The sequence below is a fragment of the Arvicola amphibius genome, chromosome 14, assembly GCF_903992535.2.
Source record: "Arvicola amphibius chromosome 14, mArvAmp1.2, whole genome shotgun sequence".
NCBI classification, from domain to species: domain Eukaryota; kingdom Metazoa; phylum Chordata; class Mammalia; order Rodentia; family Cricetidae; genus Arvicola; species Arvicola amphibius.
In genome coordinates this window covers 1088552-1104535 of record NC_052060.1, presented here as the reverse complement: position 1 = coordinate 1104535, position 15984 = coordinate 1088552, and the positions used below count along the sequence as shown (strand labels likewise).

The following is a 15984-nucleotide window of genomic DNA, read 5'->3' as shown; positions in this document are numbered from 1 at the left end:
ATATGTATATATATATATATATATAATTTTATATATAGAGAGACTGTCTCTTGCTCACAGCCCATGGTTCTTTGTACAAGGGTGAGCCCTCAGGACTTTCCCCTATTCATTCTGGCATGCCCATTGGAGTCCTTGTTCAACTCATGTTTGGTTAGTTATATCGGTGAGCTTTTGTGGGTGTAGCTTCTGACATTCCTAGAAGACACAATCTGCCAGAAAACTCCAAGAACTGGTTCTTACAACCTTTCTACCCCTTCTTCCACAGTGTCCCCTGGGCCTCTTCCCGAACCTTGTGTAACTACTGAGACTCAGGCCTCTTATTAAATTTATGAGGGCTGAGTTCTACTCTGGCAGATGATAATGGTAGGACATAAAGAACTTTCTTTGGGTGACCTGTCAATACTTAGCTTATCATAGCTGGCCCCCACAGTTGATATTAGCCATTGTGACTGGGGTAAGATTAAATCTCAAAGTTGATTTGATTTGCATTTCCTTGATTACTAGGGAGAAAGAACAATTTGGGGGATATTTCCTAGCCAATTTTTTTTTCTTTTTAGAACTCTGTATTCAAGTTCCAGGTCCATTTCTTGAATGGGTCATTTGGTTTCTTTGACTGTTTTTTGAGTTCTTTGTATATTATGGATATCAGTCCTATGTCTTAGCTGGAAAGATTCTCGCCAATTCTGTGGGCTTCCCAGAGCTGATTGTTTCCTTAGTTGTGAGATGTTTCTTTACTGGAGGGAGCCCTCCTTGTCTACTGCTGACTTTATTTTTTTCCATTGTGATACATTTTTTATTATCTTTTTTCCCATGATATTTATTGAGCTCTACATTTTTCTCCGCTCCCCTTCCTGACTCTCCCCTCCCCGCTTCAACCATCCCCCAAGGTCCCCATGCTCCCAATTTACTCAGGAGATCTTGTCTTTTTCTACTTCCCATGTAGATTAGATCTATGAATGTTTCTCTTAGTGTCCTCATTGTTGTCTAAATTCTCTGGGATTGTGGTTTGTAGGCTGGCTTTCTTTGCTTTATGTTTAAAAACCACCTATGAGCGAATACATGTGATAATTGTCTTTCTGTGTCTGGGTTACCTCACTCAAAATAATGTTTTCTAGCTTCATCCATTTTCCTGCAAAATTCAAGCTGTCATTTTTTTCTACTATGTGTAAATGTACCACATTTTCCTTATCCATTCTTCGGTGGAGGGGCATTTAGGTTGTTTCCAGGTTCTGGCTATGACAAACAAAGCTGCTATGAACATAGTTTAGCACATGTCCTTGTGGCACAATTGAGCATCCTTTGGATATATACCCAAAAATGATATTGCTGGGTCTTGAGGAAGGTTGTTTCCTAATTTTCTGAGAAATCGCCACACTGACATCCAAAGGGGTTGTACCAGCTTGCATTCCCACCAGCAATGTAGAAGTGTTCCCTTTCCCCCACAACCTCTCCAGCATAAGTTGTCATCAGTGTTTTTGATCTTGGCCATTCTTACAGGTGTAAGATGGAATCTCAGAGTTGTTTTGATTTGCATTTCTCTGATGACTAAGGATGTTGAACATTTCCTTAAGTGTCTTTCAGCCATTTTAGATTCCTCTGTTGAGAGTTCTCTGTTTAGGTCTGTACTCCATTTTTTATTGGATTATGTGATCTTTTGGTGTCCAATTTCTTGAGTTCTTTGTATATTTTAGAGATCAGACCTCTGATGTGGGGTTAGTGAAGATTTTTTTCCCATTCTGTGGGCTGTCATTTTCTCTTGTTGACTGTGTCCTTTGTTTTAGAGAAGCTTTTCAGTTTCAGGAGGTCCCATTTACTAATTGTTTCTCTCAGAGTCTGTGCTGCTGGGGTTCTATTTAGGAAGTGGTCCCCTGTGCCAATGTGTTCAAGTATACTTTCCACTTTCTCTTCTATAAGGTTCAGAATGGCTGGCTTTATGTTGAGGTCTTTGATCCATTTGGACTTGAGTTTTGTGCATGGTGATAGATATTAGTCTATTTTCATTTTTGATATCCATGTTGATATCCATGTTGATATCCAGTTATGCCAGCACCACTTGTTAAATATGCTTTCTTTTTTTCCATTTGATATTTTTTTGCTTCTTTATTAAAGATCAGGTGTTCAAAGATGTGTGGATCGATATCCAGGTCTTCTATTCGGTTCCATTGGCCCTCCTGTCTGCTCTTATGCCAATACCAGGCTGTTTTCAGTACTGTAGCTCTATAGTAGAATTTGAAGTAAGGGATTGTGATGACTCCAGAAGTTCTTTTATTACCCAGGATTGTTTTGGCTATCCTGGATTCTTTGCTTTTCAAAATGAACTTGAGTATCATTATTTCAAGGTCTGTGAAGAATTTTGCTGGGATTTTGATGGGCATTGTGTTGAATCTGTAGATTGCTTTCGGTAAGATTGCCATTTTTACTATATTAATTCTGCCTACCTAAGAACATGGGAGGTCTTTCCACTTTCTGGTGTCTTCTTCAATTTGTTTTTTCAAAGATTTAAAGTTCTTGTCATACAAGTCTTCCACTTGTTTGGTTAGAGTTACTCCGAGATATTTTATGTTAGTTGTGGCTATTGTGAAGGGTGTTGATTCTCTGATTTCTTTCCCAGCCCTTTTATCATCTGTGCACATGAGGGCTACTGGTTTTTTGAGTTAATCTTGTATCCTGCTACATTGTTGAAAGTGTTTATGAGTTGTAGAAGTTCCTTGGTGGAATTTTTAGGATCACTTATGTAAACTATCATATCATCAGCAAACAATGAGAGTTTCACTTCTTCTTTTCCAATTGTATCCCCTTGGTCACCCCTTGGTGTCTTATTGCTCTAGCTAGGATCTCAAGAACTATATTGAATAGATATGGAGAGAGTGGACAACCTTGTCTTGTTCTTTATTTCAGTGGAATCACTGGGAGTTTCTGTCCATTTAGTTTGATGTTGTCTGTTGGCTTGCTGTATATTGCCTTCATTATGTTTAGGTATGTTCCTTGTATCCCTACTCTCTTCAAGACCTTTATCATGAAGGGATGTTGTATTTTGTCAAATGCTTTTTTGGCATCTAATTAGATGATCATGTGGTTTTTATTTTTCAGCTTGTTTTATGGTGGCTTACATTGACAGATTTTCATATGTTGAACTATCCCTGCATCTGTGGGATGAAGCCAACTTGATCATGGTGGATGATGGTTCTGATGTGCTTTTGGTTTTGATTTGCCAGTGTTTTATTGAGTATTTTTGCACCAATGTTAATGAGTGATATTGGTCTATAATTCTCTTTCTTAGTAATGCCTTTCTGTGGTTTGGGTATCAGGATAATTGTAGCCTCATAAAAAGAGTTTGGTAATGTTCCTTCTGTTTCTATTGTGTGGAATAACTTGAGGAGTATAGGTATTAGTTCTTCTTTGAAAGTCTTGTAGAATCTGAACTGAAACCATCTGGTCCTGGGCTTTTTTTTGGTTGGGAGACTTTTGATGACTGTTTCTATTTCTATCTTTTTTTAAAGATTTATTTATTATGTATACAACATTCTGCCTCCATGTATGCCCGCACGCCAGAGGAGGGTGCCAGATCTCAGTACAGATGGTTGCTGGGGCTTGAACTCAGAACCTCTGGAAGAGCAGCCAGTGCTCTTAACCTCTGAGCCATCTCTCTAGGCCCCATGTTTCTATTTCTTCAGCAGTTATAGATCTGTTTAATTTGCTTATGTGGTCCTGATTTATTTTTGGTAAGTGATACTTATCTAGAAAGTTGTCCATTTCCTTTAAGTTTTCCAATTTTGTGGAGTACAGGTTTTCAAAATATGACCTGGTGATTCTCTGTTTTTCCTCCGTGCTGTTGTTATGTCCCTCTTTCATTTCTGATTTTGTTAATTTGGATATTCTCTCTCTGCCTTTTGGTTAGTTTGGATAAAGGTTTGTCTATTTTGTTGATTTTCTCGAAGAATCAACTCTTTGTCTCGTTGATTCTTTGTTTTGTTTCTATAAGCAGTTGTTAGTCATCATGTGGGTGCTGAGAACCAAACTTGAGCCCTCTGCAAGAACAGCAAGTGCTTTCACTGCTGGGCCATTGCTCCAGCACCCTTTAGTAAACTTTCATTGAAATCTAGTTGTTCCACATGTTCCCAGGCTAGAGGAAGACAAGAGAGTCACCCTTGCTAACCCTATGTGATAAATGGGGCCAGTGGTGTAGCTCAGTAGCAGAGTGCTTGTCCTGAATTCTGGGTTCAATCCCCAGTACTGGGGGGTCTGGGTTGGGGGAAGACTTTGGGGAGAAAAGGCCTATAAAATTACAGAAGTTTGCAGGGGCCTCTGCTTGTTTGGTGTTTGGATTGGGTAGCGGGGGGATTAATTCACTGAAGGGGTCTGAGCACTGACAAAGGACAGAGGAAGAGTTCTGTGAAAAGTGGGAGTCAGAACGCTGCCCTGTATGACACAGGAGGCAAGGTAAGAGTCAGGGCGACTTCTTAGTCCCCTGAGGTCAGAGGTAGACTCAAATTTCCATTATGGGATCCTACTGGAGGGGTACAGGGGGAGTAAAGGCTGACACGCTGACCCCTCTGTTCTCTGGTGTCAGCCCTAGGTCTTCCCCTGTCCCCAAGGACAGCCACCCAAAGCTCGAGCCTGTGCCCAAGTCTTCAAACTGTGGGAAGAAAAAGGAGAAAAGGAAGTGGCTGCAGCAAGAAACCAATGTCCAGACCCTCACCAGAGCTGGCCTCACAGCTCTGCAGGATGGTCAAGCTCAGGAGGCCTTGGGCAGCTTCTAGAAGACCTTCCTGCTAGCCTTCAAGGTCCCATCTTCCAGAGACAGCTCTGTTCTTCGAGCCTGTGCCTTCAACATGGGTGCTGCCTCCAGTCATAGGACTTGAGCTACTTCTGAGAGCCCATCCTGAAGAGAAGTCCAAAGGCTGGTGTCGTGCTGACCAGTGCTTCAATGTGGCTTTGGCCTATCAGGAGCTTGGTGAACTGACCCAAGCTTTGGACTGGTACCACAGGGCTCTGGGCCATTACCAGACCCAGGGTGACCATGGGGAAACACAGGCAAAAAATGGGAGCCTGCTGTCAGGCCCTGGGATGGCCTAAGCAAGCATCCTGCAGTTTACAGGAAGCAAGCCAGGCCTATGCTCATGCATAGGTGGCTGCAGTAAGATGCATGCTGAGCAGTGGGCAGGGTGGGCTGAGTGAAGCGCTGCAGGTGTTGTAGGCTCTGGAGGAGCGCAGTGAGCTGATGCACTGCTCGGGGCCTGCTGGGTGAGCCTTAGTAAGGAAGGTGTGGGATCTGAGGAGGGGCTGAGCCCAAGCCTGGTGCCCTGAGTGCTAGGAGGAGCAGGTCAGGAACTGTACCTGTGCAGCCTTTCTCATGGCTCATTTGACTGTCAGTGACTGTGCTCTCCAGGGCCGCTCTACAATGACCTAGGCATGGCTCACTTCCAACTTCAACTGTTTCCTCTGGCAGTGGAGGCCTTCCTGCAGGCCCTACCCTGGTGTCAACAGCCAGCAGACCAGGCAACAGTGTTTCAAAACCTTGGAGTGACCTACAATGTCCTTGGCCACTATCAAGAAGCCAAGGAGTTTCACCAGAAGGCGGCCAAGCTGTATGGTGGGTGTCTAGGGCTGGAGAGTGGGGCCAAGACTAAAGGATTAAGAGGGTTCAGGACTGGGAATACATAAGCCGGAGCACTTGCCTGGCATGCACAAAGCCCTGAACTGATTCCCAGAACTCCATACACCAAGTGTGGTGGTGTATGTCTGTAATTTTGGTACTCAGTAGGTGGAGGCAAGAGAGGCAGAAGCTTAAAATCATCCTTGGCTACATATCAACTTCAAGGCCAGCTTGGGTTACATGGTATCTGTCAAAATAGAAAAAGAGTGAGTTTCCAATGGGCCTGGTGGTGCCCTAGGGTTTGGAGGGGACTGGGAACCTGGAGGAGTGGATTGGATGCTATATCTGTACAGCTTCACACCCAGTAGCCTTGGGTGGATGGATCTTTGGACCTTCTGGGACTACCTGAAATGGGAGAAAGGACAGAGCAGAAGGTTGTAGGCTCAGCGGCCTGGAGGTTAAGAGACCAGAAGTGCTGCCCTGAATCTCCTCCACTGAGTGTGACTTTAGCAGCAACACACTTCCTATCTCCAAGTTTCAGATTCCACACATAAACATGGAACTATGAGGGCTGGAGAGATGGCTCAGAGGTTAAAAGCACTGGCTGCTCTTTCAGAGGTCCTGAGTTCAATTCCCAAGAACCACATGGTGGCTCACAACCATTTATAATGAGAACCAATGCCCTCTTCTGCCCTGCAAGCATACAGACAGATATAACATTGTATGCATAATAAATAAATAAATCTTAAAAAAACAAAAACAAAAACAAAACATGGGGCTATGAGGGGCTGGTGAAGTGGCTCAGCAGGGAAGCAGCCAGCCTGAGTGCACTCCTCAGAACCCACGCTGAGGAAGGGGAGCACCTATTCCCGGAAGTTGTCCTCAGACTTCCACCTGTGCACACACACACACACACACACACACACACACACACACACCCCTACAAAAATAAATGTGGAAAAATTAAAACAATGGATAGCTGGGGGTGTAGCTCGGTGGTAATGTGCTTGCCTGGCATACACAGGGCCCTGGATTCCATTCCAGGCACTACAAAAACAAACAAAAAATTAAACCCAGCCTCCACACCACGTAAGTGGGACTGTAAATATGACTTGGGTGCCTCCCTAAATAGATTTTTTTCCTGCAGGACATGGTAGAAAATCGCTGCTTCAACCCTAACACTCTAGAAGTAGAGACAGATTTCTGTGAATTATACTAGTCAGGTCCTACATAGTGAGAAGTGGTTTTATGTTGGCTTTTTTTTTTATTGTTGTTTGGTTTGTTTGTTTCAAACTATCAAGCTAACCTTGACTGACTCACTGGCTTTTGGGGTAAAAGCTTGAGGTGAGAGAGTCTAAACCCAGACAGCCTAGGCCTTTGTGAGTCACCTAGTGGTACTGAGCGTCGGTCACCTAGGGGTTCTGAGTGTGGGCCACCTAGGGGTACTGAGCGTGGGTCACCTAGGGGTACTGAGCATGGGTCACCTAGGGGTACTGAGCGTGGGTCACCTAGGGGTACTGAGGCTGGTCTCTAGGAACCTGGGACCCTCCCTTGTGGGCAGGGTATCAATGCCCCAGCAACCAAACCCCTATACAAATGGATGTATTCTGGTTTCAGGCTCTGTGGGCCAGCGGTTGGAGCAAGATCGGAGCTTGGGCGGCCTGGCTTTCTCGCTGAGCCAACTGGAAGACCACAGGGCTGCTTGGGACAGCTATTTCCATGCCCTGTGGCTGCCCAAGAAACTGGTAAGAATGAGGGGGTTAGTTTGTAACTAGGGGAGGGGCGGCAAACACAGGGTGCACATGCTGGAAGGGTCTGTGGAAGAGGGAACACGAAAAGATCTTTCAAGCTCTCCTCCTTAGGGGACATGAAGGGACAGTGCAGGCCTGTAAGGGCCTTGGAGCAGCTTCTGCCAGACGCGGGCAACATGACCAGGCCTTGAAATGCTACAAGAGAGCTGGCCCAGTGACAGGTGAGACCCTCCATGACGGCCCTACTCTTCCTGCCCTCCCGCCTCCAGAAACTCTCTTGCTGCCTCTGCGGCCTTTGTTCCTCGCCCCACCTCATAGTTACTCACTAGAAACACCATCCTGGGCTGTTACTTGGAGGAAGAGGCAGTCTGTCCACAGTTCAGGGCTCGGGACTCAAGGGCATGGGGTCAGGGCACAAAAAAAAAAAAGGCAACCGGCGTCCTTGCGCTTTCTTTCTGTCCCCTTCCTTCTGCAGAATGCACAGCCCAGCCCATTCTCACTCCCCCACTTTTCCCCTTCCCCAGCATAAACCAGGTTCTGTGCGGGTGCGGCTTGTGGCCAGGCTGGTGGGTGCCAGGAGAGGCTAGCCCAGGCTCATATCCTGGTAATATGACCCCTGAGACCAGGAGGTGGGAGCAAGTTGACCAGAAAGGATGCTCTCAGCGATGCCACATTTAACTGCTCCTATGTTCATCTGCCTCCGGGTTTGCAGGAGGGTTGTATGTATATCAGGTTGTGGGGGTGGGGCAGGGAGGTGGGAGGAGATTGTGTCTGCACAAGGGCTGTACCACAACAGCTTACACTGACTGAGTGGTAAATCCATTGGGTGCAAAGACTTGGGAAGTCAGTCATTGGGCGCAGTTCCCTAAATGGCCACAGGAGGGGGTGGTGCTCCAAGAAAGCCCCAGGAGCTGTATTGTTGGTGGGGGATGCTCCAGGTTCCCCTAAACTCTGCCTCCATCTCATTTTGCTTCCTCGTTTCCCTCCACAGGTCATGGGCCCTCCAAATGCTTTTCTCCGTAGCAAACTTACCCCCACCCCAAGAACTGAAATATATGCCTTATTATCGGGTTGAATGGCCTCTTTTGTTGTTGTTTTTGTTTTGTTTGTTTTTTGAGACAGGGTTTCTCTGTGTACCCTTGACTGTCCTGGAACTAGCTCTGTAGACCTGGGACTCACAGAGATCCCTCTGCCTCTGCCTCCCAAGTGCTGGGAATTAAAAGTGAGCGTCACCACTGCCTGACGTCCTCTCATTTTAAAGACCAGGACACTGTATAATCTCTGAGTACAATTAAATTCACCTGAAGCAGGGAGTGTAGTTCAGTTGTAGAACGCTTGCCCAACATATGTGAGGCCTGTTTTTCCGTCAGCACAGGGGCTGAGCTTTAATCTGTTGCTGTTTTAGCCAGTAAACGCAGCTCCACAGTTCCTGGCTTGTCTCTCTGGCAGTGGCCCAGGCTGGTGAGAATTCTGTTCCCGCAGGCACCGGCTATGTTACTATAGCCAAATATAGCTTTTAGTTAAATCTCTATTGTTCTATTTATCAATAAGATTCGGGGGTCAAAGGCTGCTAGCTCAGAGAGGTTGAGGAGCGACTAACTGACCTTCTCTCTGCCTGGAGCATCCTTCTGCTCACCAAAACAAAGGTCCCTCCCTACTACTTCCTGTGCACCTCTCTATTGTCTCACAGACACCCATGACTCTCTGATTGATTTCTGTCAATTAGTTGATAACTCAGCCTCCTGACCCAAGGTTGATTGTATTTAATTAATGCAAATACAAACTTGGAGTTTACAGTGTGATCAGATTTCCCACAATAGAGGCCCTAAATTCAGTTACCACACTGGGGGGCAGAGGTGGTTATCCTGGAACAGGCAGGGGCTTGGATTAAAAGTCAAAAGACTTGGGCTCTAGTTAAGGTCTTTCACCAACTCTGACAGTACCAGAGCACTTCAGGCATGACGGGGTAGTGGTCAGGTTATGGTTTGGTCAGCAAGCCTGGTTTGTCTCATAAGATTTAGTAGGTGGGCCTTTATAGATCAAAGGACTCATGTCTCAGAATTTGATCTCAGAAACCCCTGGGCTGTCTCCAGCAAGTAGGTCTGTGGTGGGGATGTTGTGGCTCCCTGAAGGTAGCTGGAAGGACAGTGTGTCCCACAGCCGCCACATTCAGTTCTCTGTCCCTGAAAACCTTTCAGTAGGTGGGAAGATGAAGAGCCAGATGAGGGCCACGAGGAGAAAGAGGCGGAGGGACTGGTGAACATGTCCCTTTGGTAAAACCTCAGAGACAGGACCGTGAGTGGAGGGAGTGGGAAAAGCATGCCCACTCCTGCAGTCAGAACTCTCTCTCCTGGTGCCCCCACCCAGGCCTGCCACCCATCCCCTGGCTCCCAGGCTGCTGACCCCTGCAGCAGCCTTCCCACATTTCTGCATGTCTCCTCAAGGCCTGGTCCATCTCCCCCAAGCCCTTCCCAGATGTGTGTGTTTCCTCCTGTCCTAACACCTTAGGATGGAGAGCCCACTCTGCTGGGGGACAATGGTTTTACCCTACAAACATTTGTTTCTTGCACTTGTTTAATAAAATGCTGATTGGCCGGTTGCCAGGCAGGAAGTAGAGGCGGGGCAATGAGAACAGGAGAATTCTGGGAAGAGAAAGAGTCAGTCTGTAGTCGTCACCCAGACGCAAGATGTGACTGCCTCGCCAAAAAAGATACCAAGCCACGTGGCTAACACAAACAAGAATTATGGGCTAATATAAGTTATAAGAGTTAATAAGAAGCCTGAGCTAATGGGCCAACCAGTTTATGATTAATGTAGACCTCTGTGTATTTCTTTGGGACTGAATGACTGCAGGACAGGGTGGGACAGAAACCTCAGTCAATACCGCTCCATGTCAGGTACCATGCTGGGCCTTGATTCTTATTAGACTGTCCTAAAGGCCTTACTGCTTGGTGAGCTGGCTTGAACTACTGATATGTTCTTTTCAGTGTGTTCCCTTCTGACACAGGAGCCCGTGTTTATCAAGCATCTGGTCCATACAAGGCATCCTTCATGAAGTGACCGATTCATGCCTGGACATCCACCCTGCTTGACCCCAGCCCTGCCTTCTCTCTTCCACTGTGCTGTCCTGGTCATGAGGAGGCTTGTAATAAACATATCTGACCCCCTCCATCCAGGCTTAGGGGCCACAGTTCATCTTCCATCTGGAGTCCTCAGTCCCAATGGAGTGGAGCACCCCGTCATCACAGCACCCCACAAGCTCCAAGTAGATAGGTAGGTTCCTAGGGGAGGGGTGGAGGCTGGGGGATGGACAGCACAATAAAAGAAATATCCTGTGGGTACCCGGTTGTAAGGTTGAGAGAAGAAAGGCGCTAGTGTTTGGCGGTATCCCTGGCTCCTGCACGGCCTGCCTGCAGGCCTGGGAAAGGCAGAGTCCTGAGGAAGATAGGGAGGAGATGCTGCAAACAGGGAGCCTGCCTCCTATGCTTCGCCATTGCCCCATGGCAGGCCCCTCTGCCTCTGTTAGGCCATCCATGTGCACCAAGGAAGCCATCAGAAGGAAGTGCACCAAGGAAGCCATCAGAAGGAACCCTCAGAGGACACGCACCCATTCTGGCTTCTGCATGATCATGTGACCTGTGCCTGCTGACCACAGCTCTTACCCCAGCAGGAACTTCTTAATATATGCATTTAGGGGCTTTTTAATATATGCATAAAGGAGCCTCTTTAGCCGAGTATGGACACAGCACTCCTGAGCAGGCAGACCAAGGTCTGTGCTGGCTCAGCACTGAGATTCTCTTTGCTCCTCTTGGGGAGTCCATAACTCATTGGACAAAAGAAAACTGTAAAATGGCTGGTGGACACTGACCCTTGCTTTTCTGGATTAGGATGTCATAACTGCTAAGGCCTTTGTCAGTTCTAAAGGTGACTCCCCAGCTCAGCTGACTTTGGGACCACTGACCTCCGTGTCCCCTTTTCTATGTGGGAGATAGGAATGCCATAGAGCAGAAGATGAAAAAACAGACACTCCACTACTGCCCCCTGCAGGACACCCTAGGTCACAGCGGCAATAATGATGTGACATTTATCAGGCCTACACCACAGCCTAAGCACTGGCGGGTATCTCCTCACAGGAGCATGTGAGGGAAAGAGAGCTGGCATGATCCCAACACTCAGAAGGAGGCAGGACGATCACCCCTTGAAGACCAGCCTGGACTACATAGTGAGATTTATCTTGAAAAGTAACAGAGCAACTAGGGTGTAGCAGGCTTTCCTGGACCACCAGCCCCCAAATCATGACACTGAGACTTATTAATTATGAATGTTTGGGCTTAGCTTAAGCTTGTTTCTAGCTAGTTTTTTTTTAAAACTTAAACTAAGCCACTTCTGTTGATCTATGTGCTGCCTGAGGCTCATTTACCTCATCTGCGTACTGTCTGTCCTGCTTTCTACGTCCACCATGTCTGTCTGTCTGCCCACCAGCCCTGCCTATCCATTCTCTGCCTACCTATGGCCATTCAGCTTTTTATTTGACCAATCAGATGTCTTAGGCAGGCAAGGTGAAACAACAACACACCTTTACAAAATGCACAAACAAATGAAACACACCTTTACACAGTTAAACAAATATTTTATTCCACAACACTAGGGAGGCTGAGACCAGCAGATGTCTGGAAGTTTGAGGCTAGCCTGGTTTACATAGCAAGTTCCAGGCCAGGCAGGGCTATATGGTGAGATTTTGTCTCAAAAACACAAAATGCAGAACAAAACAAAAATCTGACAACAAAACAAAGATAAGGGGAAGGAGGCTCAAAGGCCAAGGGTTAAACTTCCAGTCACATGAACAGTCCCTGAGATGGACTCAGCCAGCCATGCAGCCCCACCCCCACCCAAGCTGACCGCAGGCCGCTAGGAGTTAGTGTAAAATGTGAATCCAGGACCTTTGTGTGAAAGGAATCTTTATCCTACAAAGACTCATTCAAACTAAATCACTTTTCTTATTGTTTCTGTTTACTTCACTTGTAGTCAGGGACTGAGGGCCTAACAGGGCACAGGCTAAGTGAGCATGCAATTACTCCAGCACTGCTGCAGGTTAAGGTTAGTCACTTCAAAACAGCTGCCGCTTGTAGTAATGAGACGTTCCTGCCACCCAGCTAGCTTCACCCGAAATAATTACACGGAAACTGTATTCATTTAAACACTGCTTGGCCCATTAGTTTCAGCCTCTTATTGGCTAATTATCATACCTTGACTAGCCCATATTTAGTAATCTGTGTAGCACCACGAGGTGGTGGCTTACCAGGAGAGATCTTAACCTGTGTCCGACTCAGAGAGGAGAGGCATGGCGACTGCCTGAAACATCTGCCTGACTCTGCTTTCTTTCTCCCACAATTCTGTTCTGTCTACTACGCCTACCTATGTTCTGACCTATCAGGCCAAGCAGTTTTCTTTATTAATCAACTAATGAAACAACAGATATACAGATAACCCTCCTCCATCAGCCGCTGTATCAGATACAAAATGATTCAGACCCTAAGCACCTAGAGTAATCTGGCTCTCCACTTGCGAAGTGGGGGTGTGGAGGGGTGTGGGAGAAGGTTAAAAGCATTCATTGTTCTTCTAGAGGACCCACATGGTGGATCACAACCATCCATAACTCTAGGGGAACCAAGGCCATCTTCTGACCTGGGGGCATCAGGCACACATGTGAGTCACAGACATACACGTAGGCAAACACTCATACACATGCAATAAAATAAATAAATCTAAATATAAAGAGAAATAAACTGGAAATTGTGGGTGATAGGTAACTATTAAGGTTTGTATAAAATCATGAATAATATGGCTGGGTGGAGGTGGTGCAGCCTGGGAAGCAGACACAGGCAGAACTCCGAGCTCGATGCCAGCCTGGTCTACAGAAGTGAATGAAGTGACAGAAGCAAGTCTTACTCTCATCCTTTCTCGCTGTGCCTGAGATTCACAGCAATAGAAACCTAACTAAGACGACCTAACATGTTTGACTTTTTGGGTCTGGGTCACCTCAGTCGACATGATTTTCTTCTAGTTCTGTTTATTTGCCTGCAAATTTCATATTTTAACAGCTGAATAATATTCCATTGTGTAAATCTACCACCTTTTCATTATCCGTTCACCTGTTGATGGACATCTAGGCTGTTTCCATTTTTGGCTACTGTGAGTAGAGCAGCAATGAACATGGATGAGCAAGTGTCTGTGTAGTAGGATGCAGAGTCCTTTGGTTGTATCTGAGAGTGGCATAGCCGACTTCTATATTTATACCAGCATCACACTGGCTTTTATAGTTACAAGTTTGCACTCCCACCAGCGATGGATGAACATTAGGATGGTCAAGGCGATGCTAGGTGTTAATGCCTATCGTTGCTGGGTGGGTGTTCCATTCCTTGATTTCTGGTTTTTTTTCTTTTAATTTTGTTTGTTTGATTGATTATATGTTTTTGAGATAGTAGTCTGACTGTCCTGGAACTAGCTCTTGTAGACCAGGCTGGCCTCGAACTCACAGAGATCCACCTGTCTCTGCCTCCCGAGTTCTGTGGTTAAAGGCATTAAAAGCGTGTGGCACAACTGCCAGGCAACAGCAGCAAGGGTCCTTAACTGCTGACACATTTGTACACCTAACTCTGACATTAGCATGGGGTTTCTGCCCCACCACTGTTTCAGGGATTGGGGAAGTAGCTCAGTGATGAAACACGTGCACAAGGCCATGGGGAGAGAAGAAAGAAGCTGCTCCACCCATGACAGCTCTGCGCTGGAGAGGTTCTGTCAGCTGCTCCACCGATGACAGCTCTGCGCTGGAGAGGTTCTGTCAGCTGCTCCACCGATGACAGCTCTGCGCTGGAGAGGTTCTGTCAGTCAGCTGCTCCACCAATGACAGCACTGCGCTGGAAAGGTTCTGTCAGCTGCTCCACCGATGACAGCACTGCGCTGAAGAGGTTCTGTCAGCTCCACCAATGATAGCTCAGCGCTGGAAAGTTTTATATTAACTTGACACAAGCTAGACTTATTTGAAGTGGGGCTGGAGAAATGGCTCGTGGTTAAGAGCATTGGCCACTCTTCCAGAGGACGAGGGTTCAATTCCCAGCACCCACATGCAACTTACAACTGTCTGTGACTCCAGTTCCTGCGGATCTGACATACGTGTAGGTGAGACACCAATGCACATAAAATCAAAATAAATCTAAAAACAAAAGTACACTATGAAGTCAGGCATAGTGGTGCATACCCTTAATCTCAGCACATGGGAGGCAGAGACAGGCAGATCTCTGTGATCTTTTTTTTTTTTTTTTTTTTTGGTTTTTCGAGACAGGGTTTCCCTGTAGTTTCTAGAGCCTGTCCTGGAGCTAGCTCTTGTAGACCAGGCTGGCCTCGAACTCAGAGATCCGCCTGCCTCTGCCTCCCATGTGCTGGGATTAAAGGCGTGCGCCACCACCGCCCGGCCCTCTGTGATCTTTTGATTTGAGGCCAGCCTGGTCTACAGAGTGAACTCCAGAATAGTCAGGGCTCATGGTCAGACTCTGTCTCCAAAACAACAAACAAAATAACAGCCCCCCCCCTTTGGGAGTACTTTATGGAAGTTGGATAGACATCATTTCTGTTCATAAGTGGTCAAGATTTAATTACAGCCATTCTTACAGGGTGGAGGGAGACGAGAGAATGTAGGGTTTTGCTGTACAAAGAGATGAAAATCAGGAAATCTGCTAGCAAAGGAGGAGAGGAAAATGGGTTTTAAGGGGGTAAATGACAGTGTCTGCCACACAAGAATGCGTTATTGGGTCAGGCCTGAACCAACCATGAGTGTGTTACCTGATTGGATATGCTTATCTGTGACAGACTAAAAGTACATTGTGAGTTTGGCAGGATTAAAAAGGATTATAGATGCAAAACCTCTGGGGCTCAGCAGGGACTCAATCCATGTGAGTCTTGATTTGGATTTGAAAAGGAAAACCCAAAGGCTCCATGGCAGGAACAGAGAGGATTGGACTCAGAGACTGCCTTCATGGAAACAGCTCCCATTGGTTGTCTCATGTCTGTGGGTGGGAAACGTTTGTCTCATTCTATAGTTACAGTTCATCAGGATGAAATCAGAGGGGATACGCTCTTATTTACATGTTTCTGCAATGGGGAATACAGGATAAGTCTTCCATGCAGACTGTAGGTCTGCCTGCTGAGATCCCAGCACCCACCCTCACCATCCCTGGGCGGGTCGTATTTCTTGCCTTTGAAATGGGAATAATAGAGTTGCTGTGAATTTGAGGTAGTTCATGTCAGCACCTGGCACGTGTCAACATACTATCTACGTCAAAGAAACATGTTTCACGTTGTGTTTTGGTCTTCAGAATCACCAAGCTTTGAGCCAGCCATAATGGCCCAGACCTGGTATCTCAGCACGTGGGAGGTGAAGTCAGGAGGATCAGACATTTTAGGCCATTTTTGGCAGCATAAGTCCAAGAGCAATCTATGCCACATGAGATGCCTTGTATCTCCACCTGGCATCTGGATCAAGTGGGCCCCTGAGTTCATGTGCACCTACCCACACCAGAAACACTCAAAAACAAAACCAGCCTACTTGGTTGCAAGTGTCACCCAGCCCCTTGGCATCCA

The 15984-nt window shown here is 46.5% G+C and overlaps 1 protein-coding gene across 1 annotated transcript; it reads left to right on the top strand.

Moving 5' to 3' along the window:
• Positions 1–4499: 4499 nt before the first annotated feature.
• On the top strand, positions 4500–10982 carry Ttc24 (tetratricopeptide repeat domain 24). The gene is given in 11 exon segments (XM_042054171.1): positions 4500–4843; positions 4845–5037; positions 5039–5220; positions 5222–5244; positions 5390–5593; positions 7214–7322; positions 7372–7392; positions 7459–7556; positions 7858–7913; positions 9386–9544; positions 10764–10982. Coding segments are annotated over 11 exon segments (1608 nt in total).
• Positions 10983–15984: the final 5002 nt, after the last annotated feature.